Genomic DNA, 19,067 nt, shown 5'->3' on the forward strand with positions numbered 1-19,067 from the left:
GTTGAACTGGAAAAATTTCTGTCTTTATTACATCTAATATTACGAAGAGATCAGACCCCACTGTACTCGGCAAGAGATTGGTTCGGTTAAGCTTCTGTTTAAGTAAAATTTCGGCTCTTTCATCAGGGTTTTATTTATGTTTCTAATTCCCTAATCGCTTAATTATTCAACTACTTCTTAAGTAGAAATAAGTCGAAACCGGTTACTTTGTACTTGAATATCTGTAGTCTTGGAGAAAGAAGTGGAAAGAAATTTTTATGACAACTGATACATAAATCGTAAATTTAAGGAAAATAAATTCTAGAGCTTTTTTTGTACCATTGTACGTCTCATTCATTAAATTTGGTTGTAAACGATGCTGCTAAAGTAACAGTTAATTTTTTAACACTGTACTAGAATTGTACACGTTTTTTCTGCATCCCCTTACAGATGGGACATACTAAATCGTAATATCACCGGTTTAACATTGAAATCCATAAGTAATATAAGATGGGAGAGCGGAATAAACGCAGAATAAATATATCAAATATTTTAATGGATTTTTTTAAAACTCCTGTCAACTATACAGAACTATCATAAAAACATACCAGTAAATTCCTATCAGTTGGGTTAAGTTATAAATCTAGTCTAGGGTGGGCAACCTTTTTTATAACATGGACCAGAATAAATTTTACGTTTTTTCCGCGGGTCGTAGTAGTTAATTGACGCCTTCTTGTGACTCGTAATTTTTTTAGTCTGCAAATATGAAATAAATAAATAAAAAGTTAATTACTACATTTATTTCTCTTATCGTTTTCGAAAATTACAAAGAATTGGAAAAATAACTATTAATTAGTTATTTTTCCAATTTAATAATCTATTAAAGATCTCGCGGGCTGGATAGAAACTTTCTGCGAGCCGTAGCTGCAGGGCCAGATTAACCAATAGACAAATTAGACAAATGTCTAGGGCTTGTAATTCGGAGGGGCCCGGCTTCAGTGCAGAATCTTTCTCTGTTTTCAAACGAGTTAAATATTATTTAAGAAATTCGATAGGACAGGAAAGGCTGTCTTTAATTAACAATGCTTACTAAAGAAAGAGACACACTCAAACGGCTAGATTGATCAATTTTCTGAAATGAAAATCCAAAAACAAAAAATTTAAATATTTTAAAGGCTGATTAATGGCTAAAATTATATACATTTTTCGTTGTACCAGAAACTCTTTTGTTGTACAATTATTATTTTATTAGTGTTTGTATTCTCTATTATTAATAAAAGTTTTAAGTGACATTATTTAAGATTTGTTTAGAAGCAACTTATTTAAATGGGGCCTCAATTTAAATTTTGTCTAGGGCCCGCTAAAGGCTTAATCCGGCGCTGCGTAGCTGGCCCGCGGGCCGGGGGTTTCCCGCCGTTGATCTAGTCTACTCATGATTCACATAATCGGGCGAGGGCGGCCGAATATCTAGCAGGCGGCTAACAGCCCACAACCGGTCCAGGATATAAAATTAGAAGCTTTATGTGTGAAGCATCCACCAGCTAAACCGGGTGACGTTGGTGCTCTGTAAAGCGCATGCGCCAATGCCTATAATCTGGCTGCTTGGAAGTTGACAGGCAGGCGGCTAACAGCTGAGAACCGGTCTGGGATATAAAATTAGATGCTTTATGCATGTGTTGCTTCTACCAGCTAAAGTGAGGTTGGTGCTCTGTAAACCACATGTGCCAATGCCTATATAATCTGGCTGATTGGAAACTGACCCGGTTTCGACACTCCTTTTGCCACTGAATTATTCGAATATACAATAGCAATCTTATCATTTTTTTCACATGTAGTATAGAAATTTGTAAAAAATACATAATGCAGTTATAATAAAATATTAATTTAAATTAATGCAAAGTACGTTAAAATATGAAAATTTATATTTTATAAAATACAAGGGAAAATCATTGGAAGGTGGAATCTGCGCTTCCATCACTTCCAATGACAGCACGCCACTGTTAAATATATACATTATAATATTCAGTAAATACAGAATACAATTTATATGTTTAGTTGAATCAGAAATCAATAGATAATTTTAAAAGAATAATAATTTTCCTCCTTGCACCATTACAATTTGTAAACTAAATTTATTCACACATTTTCTTAAAAAACTGCAAATATTTGAATTTCTATATTAATTTCATCTTTTTTTTATTACAGCTAAAATTTTTTTAATTCAAACACCAGAGAAATTCTAGAGTTTGAATTATCTAAAACTCAAATTATCTATAGCTTTGAGACAAAATTCTACATCTAATCAATGGAAACCTTCATATTTATATTGAAGGTTTATATTCTTATACAAGAGAGGACTGAAAAGTTTGTACTATTGAATATAAACAATTTAATAATTTAAAAACTATAATTTTTATTCTTTGACATATAATCTCTTTGCAATTCTATACATTTACTGCAACAGTGTTCTAATTTCTTTATATTTTTCCTACCTTAGTCTTCACCATATATTCTTTCTCATCCAGAATACCTCACTATGTTCTTTTTTTTATTCCTAGCCCCTTCCTCTTCATTTCTAGCACATTTTTTAAATCGATACACAATATTTTAATATTACAATTTCAGACAAATTTTCTTGAATTTCTGTAACAATCTTATCTATGGTGTCCTTAATCTTACAATGTTGTGTATGCCTCCTTTGCATGTTTCCTATCAGTTGAATGTGTTAATGCAAGTTTTTTATAATGTTATATAATTAAAGTGATAAATCTATAGTCAATAATGTAACAGAATATGATGAAAGACAGTCTGAGAATAGAAAAATCGATCTTGGCTGAAAAATTCAAAATTTGTTGCATACACCTCTTCTATACTCAGTCATTTAAATAAACTTTTAAGCTCCTTAAAATATTTTTTAGAAAATTACATTCTACACTTTTTGGGTTGCAATTTGAAAAAATTATAGACCTGTCCCACTGTCATCTGTATCTGTTGTTTCTTAATCTTGAAACGGAGTTAGATACATGCTAGTCAAGACCAGATATGGAAAGCTTAGGGGTATGAGGCCCTGATTAATTATATACAAACTTCCAATGTAAACCGGAAGTCATGTTATTTCAATTCAAAACTTTTCCCTGAAAGTAGTTAGATAGATGACAGGCATGATTCTATTGCTAACAGGAAAAGTATGATGTATGGAGACAAGACACTTCTAATTTGAGGTGGAGAGCATATATTTTAAATTATTTAATTTAAAATATATGCTCTCCACCTCAAATTACCTACTTATGTTGTACTAATTTATTTAAATTAAAAATATGATGAAAAATTGTGGCTCAGCATTGTGACAATGTCATAATAATTGTTCATTTATGATTTAAGATATTACAGCTATATGTGATTTTTCCCCTTTTTTATTTTTTATTTTCCACATGTACAATGATAGATATTTAAATATGGACCTTCATAGAATAAACCTTACATTTTTTAAATATTACTGTAAATTTTAATTTAATTCTGTAAAGAACAAAGTGAAATTCATTGATTAATGCAAATGGATTATTTTAATATAGTTTAATATAGAATTATTATTTTATATATATAAGGCAAATAATGTCAACTTATTTTGCATGTATGTATGCATGCATACGTACATACATGCAAAATAAGCAGACATTATCTGCTATTCTATTTTATAATTAATTATATACAGAGATTAAAGTATAGCAAAGAATATCTACTTATGTTGTACATTACTGTGTTTAATTGCTGACAAGAATCTAGTTGTCATTGAAAAATAGCATGTTTAGTGAAATTTTCAGGAAAAGCATAACATGTTATTGCAACTATTAATTAAATGTAATGTTTTGAATTTACAGTTAGCAAAGTCATTGGATGATAATGAATATCAACAGAGAATAGTACCTTGTATTGTCAAATTATTTAGTTGTAAAGATAGGGCAACAAGGGCTCGTCTTTTACAACAGGTAATGTAATATATCATATCTTGCAATATTTTAGAATATTTAAATTATTGCATATGGCTATAAAATTTTTTACAGATGGATCAATTCATTCATCATATTCAACCATCTGTGGTTAATGATCAGATATTTCCACAAGTGGCTCAAGGGTTTATGGATACAAATCCGACAATTAGAGAACAGACAATAAAAGTAAAATTATATAATTACTTTAATTAAAAATAAATGCTTTTTAGATTGTTAATGAGTTTTATATTTTATAAATTATAAATTTTTTTTTATTAAACAGTGCATGTTACACATGGCATCAAAATTGAATTATTATAATCTCAATGAAGAAGTCCTGAAGCATTTTGCACGTTTGCAGTCTAGAGATAGTCAGGTTGTAAAGATGACATTTATTTTCTTAATAAATAAATATTAAGTGATTTAAAATTATTTTTTGATTTTTATGTAATAGAATAATAGTTTTGTTTACCACTATAACTGTTATATTTATATAAATACAGAAAACCTTAATTATCATTCATTTAGTTCAATATTTGAATTATATGAATAAAACAAGCTTAATCAGAATGCATGAAATCTTCAAATGTGATTTAATTAATATGCATTCTGAAACTAAATTTTTAAATTCCATAGTAATGCTTGAGTATGTAATAGAACTAATTATTTATAATTTAGGTATTCTTGAAACCGTGTTTTCTTATATGTTGAGCATCAAACACAAGACCGTGTTATTTATTAAACACTTGGCACTTTTCCACTTCTATTAGTTGAGACGAGATTTTATTTCACTCGTTTCGGGCATTTCGCCCCTCTTCAGTCAACTAATAAAACAATATACAACATTTCAAGTAATATAACACACACTAACAGATACCACAAAAATTAATTTAAAACGTACCGTTAGTTCCTCGAACTCAAGGGTGCGCGTGCATAGCACAATTTGGACCTCAAAGTTACAGCAACAAATGTAAATGTTCTACGTACGGCTAATTAAATTGTAAAATTTCTTTTAAAATATATAAACATACAGGCTTATTTTATACATATTGGTATATTAAACATATTCGGTATCTTACTTTTTTAAAATCGAACGCAATAGATCTTTAATCTTCTTTTTACTAACTTTTTTCTTTTCTTCATTGGTGTTTTATCTTGACATAAAGCAACCAGGTCCAAACGTTTATTGCTTTATGTCAAGATAAAACACCAATGAAGAAAAGAAAAAAGTTAGTAAAAAGAAGATTAAAGATCTATTGCGTTCGATTTTAAAAAAGTAAGATACCGAATATGTTTAATATACCAATATGTATAAAATAAGCCTGTATGTTTATATATTTTAAAAGAAATTTTACAATTTAATTAGCCGTACGTAGAACATTTACATTTGTTGCTGTAACTTTGAGGTCCAAATTGTGCTATGCACGCGCACCCTTGAGTTCGAGGAACTAACGGTACGTTTTAAATTAATTTTTGTGGTATCTGTTAGTGTGTGTTATATTACTTGAAATGTTGTATATTGTTTTATTAGTTGACTGAAGAGGGGCGAAATGCCCGAAACGAGTGAAATAAAATCTCGTCTCAACTAATAGAAGTGGAAAAGTGCCAAGTGTTTAATAAATAACACGGTCTTGTGTTTGATGCTCAATTAATTATTTATAGTTTAAATTAGTAGAATATATAGTAGAGGATTTAATGTGCTGTAGTAGATAATGAAAAGTTAGACTAGTTATAAGTTTATATTACCATATTAAAAAAGCAAAGTTTGTGCAAATGAGTTTTATAATTTAAAAATAGATTACAAATGAAAAATGATAGATAATTTCAAAATACAGTAGAGCATTGATTATCCGACCCCCGATTAACCAACTTATTCGGTTAACCGACCGCGTTCTAGTCGGCAAATTCAAATGTCCGCTAGTGATGTGGCGCTACAATATTTGGTTATGTCTTGGCTACTTTAATATTATTTTTGTTAAATTTTTGCATGTTTTAGCTGGCAGCACTGGCTCGGCCATGAAAGGGAGGCTAGTATTTAAACCAGGCTTAATACACTATACTAATAATGTATTTTTCCATACTTTTCGGTTATCCGACCAACCCCAGTCTCCAATTAAGTCGGATAATTGATGCTCTACTGTACTAATTTTTCAGTTTAATTTTTAAACTTTTTTTTTATAAATTACATATTTTATATACATGTTCTAAAATATAACAAAAGAGGAGGGTACATTGCTAAATAAGGTCTCCATTTTTATAAAATTAGAATAATGTGATCAGTTTTAAAAAAGTAGTAAAAATTATTTTAATCACATGTTAATTTTTTAACATAATAACCATTTAGAGTAACACATTTTTCCAAACATCCAACCCAGTTTTCATTCTGTGCACGAAGAAAAACTTTCTGGTTTTTTTTCTTGATTCATTCCCATATAGCAGCTTGAACTTTGGCATCTGTAGAAAAGCATTGACCTTTCAACACTTCCTTCAATTTTGGGAACAACCAGAAGTCTGATGGTCAAACCAGGTCAAAGGAGGTTATAGAATAATCTGTAACATGAAGTTCTTTAATGTCTTCTGTTTTCTTATTGCAGTGTGGTCTTATATTGTTATGGTGCAAGAAAAAGATGGTTCTTTCTGACTTTGCATTGCAAATATGTTTCTTTAGTGCTCTTAATTGACTGATTACAATATTTTATTAAATTGATTGTGTTTTCCTTTGCTGGATTATTTCTTCTTTGTATGAATAAGAAAGATGAGTTAATATTTGATTGTTGTGTAATGATGCATCATAATGAATTGATATTGCGTACACAGAGATTAGATATTAAGTAAAATTAAAAATAAATTTAACATGGCCAACGGTAATTTATGTTTAATAATATAATAAATATAATTACAACTTTTAACAAAAATTAAACTTTGCTTCAGTCCTTCATTCCGTTGTTTGCACCATCCGCAGTTCATAAAATCACAAAACTCACTAAAGAGATTAGATACTTGTGACTGTGTGTGTTTCTATTCCCATACTTCATATAATGCTGTTGTAGGAGACCTTATTTTATCAATAAACCCTTATATATGTATAATTATTTGTATTTTCTTATATTTGTGTATATAATTAATTATGTTGAAGCTATGAAAGATCATTTTCTGTAGAAGCATTGGGTCCATTTAATTGGAAATAAATGTTTTGAATAGTTGATAAAGAAATTTCTATACAAGTTGGTGTTTCCAGACAACAGTTGTTAATCATTAGAGATGTTGAAGCATATTTAAACAATCAATTAATTGGGTAAAATTCATTCAAAAGAAGAATGTAGTTATCAAATATGTGAATCATCAAATTATTTTATTTATAAAGAACAACTGCACACCAGGGTGTATAAAACAATGTTACTCACAAAAACCTTTAACTGGTGTGTAACACACTTATCAAGCACTACAAACGTTTTCAAAACCCCTCCTGGGTTTTTCTTCAGGTAAATAACGTTCACTCTTATGTAAAAGAATTTGACGTTTGATGCTGTTCGTCTCTTGATTTGGTTCCTTTTTTCACCTTCAAAAATCGTTCTAGCTAGTTTTTTACCTGAAGAAGAACTCAGGAGGGGTTTTGAAAACATTTGTAGTGCTTGATAAGTGTGTTACACATCAGTTAAAAGTTTTTGTGAGTAACATTATTTTATTTATAGTGAAATATGAATTTTATTCTAAAACTTAATATGTATAGAACATTTAAAAAATGAAACTACATTGCTCAACAAAATTGGGATAATGTAATATGATATTTGGGGAAAATTTATATGTAACAAAAGCAAACCCATAGGTTTGCTTTTGTTGCATATGAATTTTTCCCAAGAAGATGATAAGAAACTTGATATGAGATACAAGTCTTAAAAACTTACATTTATTTAAATTTATATATACCTGGAGACTTGTCAAGGATGAGCAAAAGATTTCTGATATTAAAGGACAGACAAAGAAAGAAAAACAAACCAAACTATCTGTAGTTAATTCAAACCAAATGATTTTCTAAATTATCTAGTTTCTAATCATTAATATTGCCATATAATAGCCCAATAATTTTGCAGATCATTTGGTTTGACTTAACTATAAATTAGGTTTAGAGGTGATGATGAAAGGAAAAACATCTGTAGTATATATGATTCTTGTGATCTGTTATAATCATCCGATGTTTGTATGGCATTTATAAAATGAAAATATGAAGGAATTTTTGTGGCATTTTTATCCACTCCTGTTGAAGGTCATAATCCAATTGATAGGAAATTATAATCCAACTCAGTTGATGGGCAGCAATTAATCTTCCCAGCATGTCCCAAGAATGCTCATTTGGATTTAAATCTACTGAACTATGGCAAAAGAAGAGTCTGTGGAATGCATAGAAGTCTGTCCATTCCACACTTTTAGCATATCTGTAATCGACTGTGCTGTATGTGGATGCACATTATCATCCATAAGAAGAAAATTTAGGCAGCTTAAGGTATGGTTTCTACCCTGTAATTTACTGCCATCAGTGAGCCATTTCTGATTATTTAGAAGTCTATACAACCACCAATCTGTCCAAATCAAAATTCCTCTTCCACAAAATAGATCCCACTCTTGTAGAAGGAAAGGATTATTGTTGGTTCCTCTCACACCATCTAGAATTCATTGATTATCTGGCTGTATGCTGAATTTTGACTCTACTGTGGACAGGACAGATTATCATTGCTCAGTATCCCACTGTCTATGTTCTATAGCTCATTGTCTTTAAGCTTTGCATTGATTATTTGTTAACATTGGACACACAGGACAAAGTTCTGCTTCATGAAGATGATGGCTAATGGTTTGTGTTAATACAAGTTGTCCTCTTCCTACTATCCTCTCTTGAAGTAGTTATTCATCTACAACCTTTTTGTACCAATCCTATACTTTGGAATCTACTCTAAAGTCTCTAATGATATTCTGTGATATGCAACAGTATGTGCAATGGCTTGTTAAGTTTGACCACTTGCAATTTTCTTATTAGCTGCCAAGCTACAGAATCTGATAAGCTTAGCCGATGAAACACGGCTGAGCATTCCTTGGCTGCACAATGCAATACTGATAGTGCATTGGTAGAAATGGAAAGTGAACTTAGGCAGTTTCCACCAATTACAATTACACATGCAAAATGAATTATAAATACAGATTGAATATTCACTGCTACTTTTTACAGCAGTAATCATAAACATGGTATAATAGCAGATATTAAATGATTTTAACGTATGCTGTTACTGTTATGTCTAAAATTTCTGGATTTACTCTGTAAATTTCTACTTATAACACACTATATTGAATTTTGTTGAACATTGTATATTATAAATCTGTTGCTAGATTTTAAAAAATAAATCAATAACAATTTAAGTTCAGCAGTTTAGTAGATTTTAAAAACAGTTCAACTTTATATTCGAATAAATTCTACATATATTTAATATTAAAGGCAAAAAAAGAATAACTTAATTGTTTATAAATTATTTTATAAACAAAATTTAAAATGTTTATGCTTTTATAAAATTGTATATTTTAAAATCTTAATAAATGAAATATTTTCATTTTTCCTTTTATACTAATTTTCAGGGTGGAATTAGAACAAACACAACAGTTTGTCTGGGCAAAATTGCAATATATCTTCATCCACAAGTAGGTGCTGGAAAATTTAAATAGAATGAAACAGTTATATTATTAATAATTATTGTTTAATATAAAATAATAATAATGCCTCGCAGACTAGGCAAAGAGTACTTGTTCCAGCTTTCATCAGAGCAATGAGAGATCCTTTTCCGCCTGCTCGCACTGCTGGTATATTAGCCATTGCTGCCACACAAGGATTTTATACATTAAATGACTGTGCAATAAAGGTTCTTCCTGCTTTATGTCAATTAGTTGTTGATCCAGATAAATCTGTGAGAGATCAGGTAAAGTGTTAGTTGTTAAAGTATTACTATATATTAAGGTTGATTGTAAGCTGTTTGGTTATGCACACAATCACCAGTAGATGACAACAAAAATTTAATTTTTTTAGTGGGAAAATCCTTTTCAAAAAATTCTTTAAAATTTTTATAGAGGAAAGATAAGTTGTAGAAAGTTTACAGAAACTTTAACAAATTTGATTGTCAAAATTCTGAACTGGATGTTAACAGAAGAATTAAATAGAATTCTAATGCAATGAATTGTTTGGTTCTATCTAATTCAGTTTTTAAGAATTTATTGAAAAGGATTTTTCCATAGTTAAATCCTGTCATCTGTTGAAGATTGTTACAGTCAGTCTTAATAATTTGTAAGTCTTTCTCTTAATATAATTTATATAATTTATTATAAGTTGTTGTTATAAATTATTTATTTTTATAACTAAAATTTTATAATAAATTTTAGTTATATTGTAATAACAATTGTGTGATTTTTAATAATACACTAGATTCTGCTTAATTGGACCACATCAGAGAATAGATCATTTGGCCCAATTATGTGGATATTATCGCAATAATCTGACAAACCCCCCCCTCTCTTTCAGTAGATACCTCCTACCATGGGGCAGGTATCTACTGAAAAATTAATTAATTAAAGACAGAATGTTTATTTTTATTACAAGTTTTGAAAAATTTATCAAGGAACTCTGATGTCTTTTTTTTTTTTTTTTTTTTTTTTTTTTTTTGACTTCTGAACAAAATCAGTGCATATGTCTAAAGTAGATAAAGGATTATCTTCATTCCTTTCCTGCATGAAATATTTATTTATTTATTTGAATTACAAATGAAAATGTATGAGGAGAAATGATTTGAACCTTTGTTATTTTGAACAGGAAAAGATGAAATCTGCAAATAAAACATAAGACAAAAGAATAAACAAACATTAAACAATTATGTAATATGTAGCATATATTCACAAAATTTTACGTTCCTGGCTGTTATATATAACAGAGGGAAAGTGTGATGATCAGCCAAAAAATAAGCATTTGAAACATTTGATTGTAAAATACTCTTGGAAAAAATACACTGGAGGCAAAAGTTAAGTTACAAGTGTTTTTTTTTTTATTCTTCATTTAAAATAAGAAACTTTATTAAAATAATAAATTTATTCACTCAATAGGGTGCGTGACCACCTTTTACAGCAATACATGCTAGACACCTGCTTCTCATACTCTTTACAAGGTTATTGATCAGTTCATTAGGAATTAAAGTCCATTCTCTTTCGAGAGCAGTCCCGAGCTTATCAAGGTTTCTGGATGGGGGACAGAGACTTCCCACCCATTTTCCGAGGGCATCCCAAGCATGCTCTATTGGGTTCAAATCTGGAGACCTGGATGGCCAGTCCTTTCTTTGGATTCCAACGTCTTGAAGATACCAAGTCACCAAGTTTGCTCTGTGGGGACGAGCATTATCGTCCATTAAAACGAAATCCATGCTTCTGTGTGAGCCATTGGACAAATATAATGCTCGAGGATCTCATCACAATACCTTTGACCTGTTAAGGAACCTCCTTCAAAGACATGGAGCTTGATGCACCCAGTGAGAGAGATGCCTGCCCAGACTGTCACACCTCTGCCAAAATTGTCTTTTTCTCTTATTTTTGATGGCATATATCATGTTCCAGCCTCTCTCCAGATAAAGCATCATCGAGAATCACTCTGTAGGCTAAAGCGGGATTCATCTGTGAAGAGAACTTTGCTCCAGTTGTGCTCTGTCTAGTCTTGATGTTGATGACTCCAATTGAATTGCACTTTTTTGTGGAACGGTGACAATGGAATACACACAACTGGGTGTCTTGCATAAAGACCAACAGCAGCAAGCCTTCTGAATACAGTTCTGACAGAAATTATTTTTCCTATGGTTGATTCAAGCTCAGAAGCAAGCATCCTGTGTGTTAGTCCTCTATTGCAGGAGTGGCCAACTTTTGTGTACATAAGATCTACTTTTTATCTTAAAAATGTGTCGCGATCGACTTGTTGTCATAGGCATAGTCTAAGTGGAGAGGGAGAGGTGTGTATTACATACTATGTTTATACACTGTATTTCAGTACGAGGTGCACTCACGCGAGCTATGGGTAGATAAGCAAAATATATTCAAAACTATTTTTATATTTTTTAAATCACTTATTAAAGTTTTGAGATATAAGGCTCATAAAAAAATAAATTTCCAGACCCAACTTTTGATATTTGCAGCTACCAGTTCATTCCGTACAGGCGGTACCTAAAGAAATCTTTCAAGATAGATTTTTAGTAACTTAAAATATAATTAAATTTTTTTATCAATTGCAATGTATAAGTTGTGGTACTATTTGTTTGTAAATATGAAAAAGTACAGTATGGCTGATAATTTGATTGAAGATTATCATGGAAGAATGATATAAGATTTTTAGATTTATTCTTTGTTAATCTATCTATCGCGGGAGTGCACGTCGTACTGAAACACTCTGTATATCTACCTACGTAAAAAACAACATAATTATTTAACAGGCCAAAAAACTCATATCCAGGGGAATTAAAACAACATGAGTAATTATTAACAATATTTATTAATTCGAATTAGCTACAGATAAAGACAGATTTGGAATTTATTTTATTACCTTAATAATAATGGGAGAAATAGTAATAATATTGTTAATACATGTACTAAAGAAAAGAAGCTACCGTATGACAGTACCAAATATTCAAGCTAAATGGCTGTGTTTTTCTATGAGTCGACTCATAACTGCATGCATACTGTCGCGCTTGCGTGTTATGTACCGGCGTTGCGTTCAATTACAAGTGTAACACATAAAGTAAAGACATCGCGAGCGATCGACCAAAATTGGCTTTGCAATTGACCGGTTGATTGCGATCGACTTGTTGGCCACCCCTGCTCTATTGCATTTGGCAGTTACTTTCAAAAACTGGTCAGCTTGCGGTGTGGTAACTCTTGGATGTCCTTCCACGGGAATTCTGGAGGTATCCCCTCTAACTGTAAACTGTTCCCAGAGTCATGAAACCACCATTCTTGAAACTTTTAGGCGCCTTGCTGCATCAGCTTGACTAAGCCCCATTTTTATCCATCCAATAGTATGCCATCTTAAAGAATCATCTAAACAATGCCTAGAAGCCATTAGAATGTTAATGAATATGCCTTAATTAAAAAAAAGCAGTTTAAATAAAGTTTGATTACAAAAAACAGCAAAGTCAAAGGAGCATTCTAACCAGCGAACCACTAAAGATTGAATTAAATGTACGTAATTTGCATATTGACAAGATATTTTTCTATTTTCTTATTCGTCATGTAAATTTGCATGTGTGTCTACATTTTCAAAATGTTTTGGTTCTTTATTTCAAAAGTTGAGGCAAAAACTACTTGTAACTTGACTTTTTCCCTCCAGTGTAGTATGGCAAAAATCATCTTAATATATTTTAGCAGATTGCTAATGCTTTAACTAACTTGTCAATGTTGTATTTGAATGATAACTTATCAAAAATGAGCAATTATTTATTGTGACTTTGTCACAATTCCAGGCTGCTATGTTTAATTATATTCTTAATTTATTCAATTTAAAATATATGTTCTCTATCTCAAATCTGTAGTATCTTGTCCCTGTACATCATACTTTTCCTGATAAGAGTCATGCTGGTCATTATGTAACTCCATTCAGGAAAAAACTTTTGAATTGAATTCATGTGATTTTCAGTCTAGACTGGAAGTTTGTATATAGTTAATCAGGGTCTCCTACCCCTAAGCTTTCTATATGCACCATTCTTGAGATTAATTAAGGAAAGACAGACGGATAGATGGACGACAGTGGGAATTTATAGGTCTACAATTTTTTCAAATTCTGATTGTCTTAATTCAGCAATATGTTTTCTAGCACCCTGCTCAGTCACTTTCTTAAGCACATCATCATCATAATCACAAATTTCTTAGACTTTTAAAGTCTTCAACAGTTTTGTCTCATTTTGTTCCGTAATCAAAATTGCTTTGTCTCTGTCCCAACCTTTCAGGTCTAGCAAAGAATATCTATAGAATATTATTTTCTACTTTAAACATATTCAGCTACACAACTTTTGATAATTGTCATAATTGTGGTGTGACTAGGGGCACATTGTTTATAGTTTGCTGTCCAATTACAGTTGTCATTGTCCAGATAAGTGACTAATAGGTCTTAATAAGCAACACATTACATTAAATACATTGATTTGTTTCTGTTCTCTGCATTTTGGCCCAAATAAATGGCTTCCCCAATTAACCGGTGGCTCAATTAAGCAGAATTTACTGTATAATACTGTATTTTTAATGAAAATAATTGTAATTTCTAGGCATTTAAAGCTATAAAAGGATTTTTAAATAAATTAGAAAAAGTATCAGAAGATCCATCACTATTAGAGCAAATGGGTAAGCATTTACTTTATTTTGGAAAACTATATATAGTAATACCGTATTTTACAGACTATAAGACGTACTTTTTTCTTCGAAAAATTGCCTCCAAAATTCAGGTGCGTCTTATAGTCCGTAGCGTCTTATAGGTATTTTTTTTAAAAAAATTGCCTCCAAAATTCAGGTGCGTCTTATAGTCCGTAAAATACGGTATATAATATCATTATATGCCATAGACTTTAATTACGAGGCGTGTTTTTAAAGTAAGTACCATTTTGAAATATAAAAAAAAACAAGCAAACATTTTTAACAAAACTTTTATTTATGTGAAAGCCCATATTTTACACTACTTTTCTACATAATTCCCATTAATATTGAGACACTTATCATATCGTGGGACCAGCTTTTGTATTCCATCCTCAAAGAATGTTGCCGCCTGATGAGACAACCACTGCAGAACGGTCGTTTTGACTTCGTCGTGATTGTTATGGCGCTGCCCTGCCAGATGTCTGTTCTCTTTCACTCTAGTGAAAGAGAACAGACAATTCACGATTGAAAAAGTGGACTGTCTACAGTCCACTTTTTCAATCAAATTGTCGATAATGACTGAAGGTCGCCCACTTCGTTCCTCATCGTGAATGTTTGTGCGGCCATTACTAAAGGCCCTAACCCATTTTCGTACCATTCCATCACTCATAACGCTTTCACCATAAACTTCACTGATTTGGCGATGAATTTCAGCCGCTTTTGAGCCTTTAGCACTGAGAAAACGAATAACGGCACGCACTTCGCAGTCGGCGGGATTCTCAATGAGCGGCCGCATTTCAATAATACGCAAACAACAGTAAACACAGTCGACTGGCTCCGTAATGGCATTTGTGGCTTCCCAACAGATGTAGGTACACAGCGCGCATACACTAAGTGCCGACTGCAGCGCTCCAGCGGCGTTATATTAAAACGGTACTTACTTTAAAAACACGCCTCGTAAAATATTATTTTCAATAGAATTTAATCTAGGCTACTTGTAAAAAATAAAAGAAAAATAATTTAGTTGTTTTAATCATGGGTGTGCCTACTTCAGGTGCAATGATTGGAATTCACCTGAGTGCCAATTTGCCAGAATGCCACTCCATCAAGATATTTATATCTATATATTGTTGAATCTGAGCCATGCCTTCAGTTTGGGAATAGGTGGAGATTTTAAAATTAACAAAAGCTTCATGCAGTCACCATTGATGTATGCTCAAGCAGCCATGTGTTTTGCCATGTGTGGCTGTTCAAATACACATCAGTGGTAATCAATACCAGGTTCATTGTTGGAGTTCAGAAGAAGGAAGATTATCTCTTTTTTAATGTGTCACCATTTTAAGTATGGAACCTTTACTAAACTTAATGTTTTAATAATGTCAAGTACCAAGTTCACAAAATTAATGCAATGTAAATGCAATTGAAATTAGCCAAAATTATTGCAAAAATTAGTAATGTAAATATTTCATGAATTTTGACTTAAGCTGTCATCTTTAATTTTTTTACTATTTAAAAATGTCAGTTTAAATGATGTAATAATTCCTGAAAATAAGAGAAGTGATATCTGTTTTTTCTACTTTATTTTGGAATGGTTTAAACTGAGATTAAGTAGTAGTATTATAATGTAGGAATACACAATCATTTTCAGTTTAATTTTCTTATAGTCCAAATAAATAACATGTTACATTTAATTAAATCAGTGAATTCATAAAAAAACATTGAGGTTTATAATTGTTTATTAAGATAGCAAGATAGGATATTGAGTTTTAATCATATATTTTATTGAGAATCTTAAATTTCTTTCAGAGATATAACTGTCATTTTTTTCTATGATAAAAATTTAACTGATTTTTTTCCCCTGCAAAGATTGCTTTCTGCATGTTCTGGAGAATATATTTTCCAAATTCCATCATAATTCTTATTCTTAATACATTTATTAGATTATGTTTAATAAATGATAGAAATTTTAATTATAACCATCCAGTATGGACTAATTATGATTGTCCAGCAGGAAGTCAAGAAGAAAGTAAAGTTTATTACTGTCTCACTTTTACAATTGATATAAATTATGATTTTGGAAAGTCAATGTTTAAGAACCATTTTCCCCCCACCATGTGGTATTATATAGTTCAAACTATGCTTAAGAACCAATTTACAATTGTTGATGGTTTTCCTGGAACCGGTTAAGTTGTAAAAGCAGACAGCTACTTATTTTTAAATATAATTTGATATTTCAATTGCCTGATTTTTAAATGGAAATATAATCTAAAAGTTCTTACCTGTTCTTAAATTTTAAAGATTTAATGTATGTAGGACTTCACACTGAAGATCATTAAATATCATTTCTGGTTTTTGAATTTTACAATTAGTTAAATATGAATTGCCAATATTTTTAGATTGTTATTTACATCTTTTCATTCTTCTGAAATTCAAACATATTTTCTCTCATAAGATAAACTTCTGTATCACTACAACAAGTAAGACCTGTTTGACACATTTCAGTTATCTATAGTCATTGTATGAAATCAAGTCCATAATTTCCTAATCAGGTGATGTTGAAATGATGAAAAAATTGAAATTTATTGAAAAGAAAATATAATTATCATATTTACTGTTAAAATATATTATTTTACCATGCAATTATAACTCATCATATAAAGTATCTTATGTAATGCTATTTGATTTAATTTCAACACACTCAATTTTGTTGGTACAGCATTTCAATAGTACATTTAGCATGTACTATTGAAATTTCTTACATCAAGTAACAAGTGCCATATTATTATTTTTTTTATCTGTATAAATTCCATCCCAAGTTTGTAACTTTACTAAAATATTATACCTCTTAATATTAGGATGTAGAAATTATTTTATTATTGCAGTTAATAAATTGGAATTTGCATTCACTTTGACATTTCGTCTATCAATTATTTTCTAACATTTAGCTATTCTAAAAATAATTAAATATTTTGATTATATATTTCAACAGAAGAAGAATTGAATTCTGAGCAAACAGTTTCTACCTCCGCATCAGCTATGAAATGGGCAGGTTGGGCAGTCAGTTCTCTGACATCTAAATTTTATCGATCCTATACACCTTCTCAGCCTGGTTCCAGTGAACAAATTGAACAGAATGAAAAATTAGGTATTCATTATAAATATAATACTTTAAAGTTTTGAATTTTTTAATGTTTTATTTATCTAATAAATAATTTCAGATAATAAAATTGTTTCTGACACTTCCAATGATCAAACAAAACTTAATATGGATACGAGTGATACACCTTCTGATTATGAGGATGCATGGAATGAGACCGAATGGGGAAATATAGAAGTATATATATATATTAATATATGCTTATAAATTGTTTTAACTTAATTTTGATTATTAAGAAATTTAAATATATTTTTAGAGTGAATCAAACATTGATAAACCACTATCATCTGAGAATGATCAGTTAGAAGGATGGGAATGTGATGACTGGGATAGTTTCGAAATTAAATCTGAAGATAATAACTTCAAAGTATGTTTATAAGTTTTAATAAATTTTAAATTATAACTATCTTTGATAAATGAATATAAATTTTCCTGCAGTCGGAAATGTCAGTTGAGAAAGAAGTATCTGGAAAAGATAAAGAACTGAAAGATTACTTCAGTAAAGATGACAATTCATGGGAAAGTTGGTCTCAAGAACCAATAAAGACAAGTAATTATATACATATGCTTTATAAATAATTCTGATTTTAATTTTAAAAAATGATTTTGAGTAAATAAATTTTGATTTTTTTTTATAATACACAGAAAATAGGACTGAAAGTCATACGAAGTAGAAAAATATTAAATTTGTTATTTGCTATTTCTGATAGTTTGATTTTAAAATTTTCATTGCAAATGTAGAATCAGAATTATAAAAGTTTTATTTTTTAGCAAATAATGATAAAAATGAAGAAATGAAAAGAAGAAAGGAAGAACGTAGACAACAAAGAGAGAAAGCAATGCAAGAAAGACAGAAGAGAAAACAGTCCTCCAGTGGTCCAATGAAACTTGGAGCTCAAAAAGTTTCCTGAAAATAAACATATCCCATGTAATAATGGTGCCATCATAATTAAGTTTCCAATGGGCTACTTCCAAATGCACAGTGGTCAAATCATTGTCTGGAAAATCCAGTTCAGTTGTGTATCTGTGTATATTTTATTTGAAGTTTCTCTTTGATAATTTATATTATTAATGACTACAGGAATTTAATGTATATTAAAGAAGGTTTTTATTTTTTAAACGAGTAAAGTTTAATGTTGTCTTAAAAACTTAATTTTATGAAAACTGTAGCTTTTCTGTTGGATTTAAAGGTATGTTCATCAACTTAAGAAGACCTCAGAAACACAGCAACCAATTAGAAATAAATACATACAGAATCTGCTGTATAAAAGTTTCTCATTGAATTACAAGATGCTTTTAATGTTTGCTAAATTCTCTCCCCTTTTTCTTTTTTAGGTAAACCCTAATTTGTAAAATGAAAGATGAAATATTTTTAAATTAGAAAATAATTCGTATCAGTATTATTTATAAGTCATGGATAGACAACAGAGGTATTGGTTTTGTCACATCAAAAGTTTTAAGATTATTTAATAGAGTTTTAATTGGAAAATCATATATTTAAAATTTTTAATTTATTATGTAATAATATAAAACTTTGA

General features: G+C 30.3%; 1 protein-coding gene across 2 annotated transcripts in view; it reads left to right on the forward strand.

The window, feature by feature from the left end:
* The window catches only part of yata (N-terminal kinase-like protein yata), a 39,176-nt gene extending 20,527 nt beyond the window's left edge, over window positions 1-18,649 (forward strand). For both annotated transcript variants that reach the window (XM_067263680.1, XM_067263681.1), the window contains 11 exons: window positions 3,858-3,965; window positions 4,041-4,154; window positions 4,252-4,344; window positions 9,588-9,650; window positions 9,737-9,925; window positions 14,288-14,363; window positions 17,362-17,517; window positions 17,591-17,706; window positions 17,786-17,896; window positions 17,968-18,079; window positions 18,301-18,649. In XM_067263680.1, the coding sequence (XP_067119781.1) occupies window positions 3,858-3,965; window positions 4,041-4,154; window positions 4,252-4,344; window positions 9,588-9,650; window positions 9,737-9,925; window positions 14,288-14,363; window positions 17,362-17,517; window positions 17,591-17,706; window positions 17,786-17,896; window positions 17,968-18,079; window positions 18,301-18,440 (1,278 nt within the window). In that variant the 3' untranslated portion in view covers window positions 18,441-18,649. The remainder of the gene's footprint in view (window positions 1-3,857; window positions 3,966-4,040; window positions 4,155-4,251; window positions 4,345-9,587; window positions 9,651-9,736; window positions 9,926-14,287; window positions 14,364-17,361; window positions 17,518-17,590; window positions 17,707-17,785; window positions 17,897-17,967; window positions 18,080-18,300) is intronic.
* Window positions 18,650-19,067: the final 418 nt, after the last annotated feature.

This window comes from Centruroides vittatus, unplaced genomic scaffold (assembly GCF_030686945.1).
Source record: "Centruroides vittatus isolate TY-2023 unplaced genomic scaffold, ASM3068694v2 contig_18, whole genome shotgun sequence".
NCBI classification, from domain to species: Eukaryota; Metazoa; Arthropoda; class Arachnida; order Scorpiones; family Buthidae; genus Centruroides; species Centruroides vittatus.